Source organism: Lolium perenne, chromosome 1 (genome assembly GCF_019359855.2).
Source record: "Lolium perenne isolate Kyuss_39 chromosome 1, Kyuss_2.0, whole genome shotgun sequence".
In the NCBI taxonomy this organism is placed as follows: domain Eukaryota; kingdom Viridiplantae; phylum Streptophyta; class Magnoliopsida; order Poales; family Poaceae; genus Lolium; species Lolium perenne.
The window spans coordinates 239,515,342-239,518,471 of record NC_067244.2 but is presented as its reverse complement, the minus strand read 5'-3'; the positions used below and the strand labels follow the sequence as shown (position 1 = coordinate 239,518,471).

At 41.7% G+C, this 3,130-nt stretch overlaps 1 protein-coding gene across 1 annotated transcript; it reads right to left on the bottom strand.

The window, feature by feature from the left end:
- Positions 1-765: 765 nt before the first annotated feature.
- On the bottom strand, positions 766-1,677 carry LOC139834948 (uncharacterized). The gene is made up of 2 exons (XM_071824875.1): positions 1,506-1,677; positions 766-1,187 (listed from the first exon to the last, which is right to left on the bottom strand). Exons 1-2 carry the CDS (start codon positions 1,675-1,677, stop codon positions 766-768), a joined length of 594 nt encoding a protein of 197 aa, XP_071680976.1.
- Positions 1,678-3,130: the final 1,453 nt, after the last annotated feature.

The window sequence follows — 3,130 nt, the reverse complement described above, 5'->3', positions numbered from 1 at the left end:
TCCAACTTTTGGCTCCCACGTCCTTCTCTTTTGATCTGCATAACTCTTCTGTCGGCTTTGAGCTATCTTCAATCTGTCCCTTATTACATCAATGATTTGTTGTTTCTCTTTCACATAATCTGGATCAAACTCCTTACTTGAACCTGCCTCGTACCAACAGATCGGTGACCTACACTTCCTTCCATACAAAGCTTCAAATGGTGCCATCTTGATACTGCTTTGATAACTGTTGTTGTAGGAAAACTCCGCTAAAGGTAAGTGTTCCTCCCATGATCCTCCGAAATCTAGGGCACAAGCCCTAAGCATATCCTCTAGTATCTGATTTGTCCTTTCTGTTTGTCCTCCCGTCTGAGGATGATAAGCGGTGTTGTAGTCTAAGTTGGATCCTAAAGCTTCATGAAGTTGTTTCCAGAATGCTGATGTGAATACAGATCCTCGGTCTGACACTATCTTTTTGGGTACTCCGTGTTTACTCACAATCTCTTTGATATAAAGATCGATGAGTTTCTCTCCTTTGTCCTGCTGATTTACTGCTAAGAAGTGTGCACTCTTTGTCAACCGGTCCACGATTACCCATATCATGTCCTTCTTTTTATTGGTCATGGGTAGTCCGGTGATGAAATCTATTCCTATCTCTTCCCACTTCCATTCTGGGATTGGTAAAGGTTGCAACTGACCTGCCGTACTCTGATGTTCGGCCTTCACCCTTTGACAGGTATGGCACTCCGCCACATATTGTGCAATTTCTCTTTTCATGTTATTCCACTAGAATAACTCTTTTAGGTCCATGTACATCTTTGTACTTCCTGGGTGAATTGAGTACGGTGTTTGATGTGCTTCCCTGAGTATAACTTCCTTGATCTCATCATTATCTGGAACACAAATCCTTTTCTGAAACCATAACGATCCAGACTCGCCCAGGTGAAATTCTAATGGTCTTCCTTCATCAATCCTTTTTATTTCCTCCATGATGAATTTATCATCCAATTGGCCCATGATGATCTCATCCTTGAAGTTCACATTTAGTTCATCTGTGACTTGTAGTGCCGATATTCCCTCATGTGCTTCCTTCTCCCAGAGCTGTATCTGTGCTTGGCTAATCTCCTTCTTCAACTCCGGTGGTAGTTCTTGTTCAACTCCTCCGGTACTCTTGCGACTTAAGGCATCGGCTACAACATTAGCCTTCCCTGGTGTATAGTTGATGGTCAAGTCATAATCCTTGATTAATTCAAGCCATCATTTCTGCCTCATATTCAATTCCTTCTGAGTGAAGAAGTACTTGAGACTTTTGTGGTCGGTGTATAACTCACACTTTGCTCCATATAGAAAATGTCTCCATCCCTTTAATGCAAACACAACTGCTGCTAGCTCGAGATCATGTGTCGGATAATTGACTTCATGTGGTCTGAGCTGTCTTGATCCATATGATATGACTTTCCGATCTTGCATGAGTACACATCCTAGTCCATGCTTAGATGCGTCACAATATACGGTGTAATCCTTACCAACTTCTGGTACTGCTAACACCGGTGTTGTTGTTAACTTCTCTTTTAGAGTCTGAAAACTCTGCTCACATTCATCTAACCAAACAAACGGTGTGTTCTTTCTCAACAACTTGGTCATTGGTCCTGCGATCTTGGAGAATCCTTCAATGAACCTCCTGTAGTATCCTACCATTCCTAGGAATCCTCGGGTTTCCTTGACGTTCTTTGGTGCTTCCCATTCTAGAACTGCTGCCACTTTGCTTGGGTTTACTGCAATTCCATCTTTGCTAATCACATGTCCAAGAAATTCTACTTGGTCTAGCCAAAAATCACACTTACTGAATTTGGCATAGAGTTGATGTTCTCTCAGTGTTTGCAACACTATCCTGAGATGTTCTGCATGCTCAGCCTTATCCTTTGAATAAATCAGGATATCATCGATGAACACGATGACAAATTTGTCTAAATAAGGCATGAATATCTTGTTCATGAGATTCATGAATATTGATGGGGCATTAGTTAACCCGAAAGGTACGACTAAGTACTCATGATGTCCGTACCTTGATACAAAGGCAGTTTTCGGAACATCTTCCTTCTTGATCTTTATCTGGTGATAACCCGATCTTAAATCAATCTTGGAAAAGACTCCTGCTCCCCTAACTTGATCAAACAGATCTTGTATTCTGGGAAGTGGATACTTCTTTTTGATAGTAACATTGTTCAGGTTCCTGTAATCTCCACACATCCTTCTACTTCCATCTCTTTTGTCCACAAATATGACTGGTGATCCCCAAGGTGAAATACTCTCCTGAATGAATCATTTATGTTCCAAGTCATCCAATTGTTCCTTGAGTTCCTTCAACTCCTTTGGTCCCATCTTGTATGGTGCTTTAGCAATTGGGGCTGTTCCTGGAATTAAGTCAATAGTGAACTCTATCTATCGGTCTGCTGGCATTCCAGGTAATTCTTTTGGAAATACATCTTGGAATTCATTGACTATTGGTATGTCCTCGAGTTTCACCTCCTTCATACTATTCAACTGCAATTCAACCTCAATCCGAGTGTGCTTGTCTCCTTGATAAATTATTCTTACTCCATCTAATCTTTTCAAAGACACTGTCTTGTTTGCACAATCTATCAAGGCTCCATTCTCCTCTAACCAGTTCATACCCAGAATGATATCCATGTCCTTCATAGGTAGAACGAATAGGTCTGCGTCAAACGCACATCTATTGATCTTAATGATCTGCGCTTTCTTAACGTGGGTAACTAAGATCGTCCCCCCCGTAGATAATATGGTAATAGGTGTTTCTAGTTTAGTGCAGTTAATCCCATGTTTGATGATGAATTGCTGAGAAATGAATGAAGTAGTTGCTCCATTATCAAAAAGTACTTTGCCAGGATGGGTGAGTATCTGAAGCGTACCTATGACCGCTTGATCGGAGTTCACCACCTCCTCCAGACTAGTGCAGTTCAGCTTTCCGAAGGGTTTCTTGTTTTTCCAGTTCCCTCCAGAATTTCCGCTTCGGTTTCCTCCTCCTCCTGACTGTCCTCCTCCATTCTTTCTCTTGGGGCAATCCTTGAACATGTGCCCTTCTTGACGACACCCAAAGCATATGATTTTGGGTCTACGACAATCCTTTGAG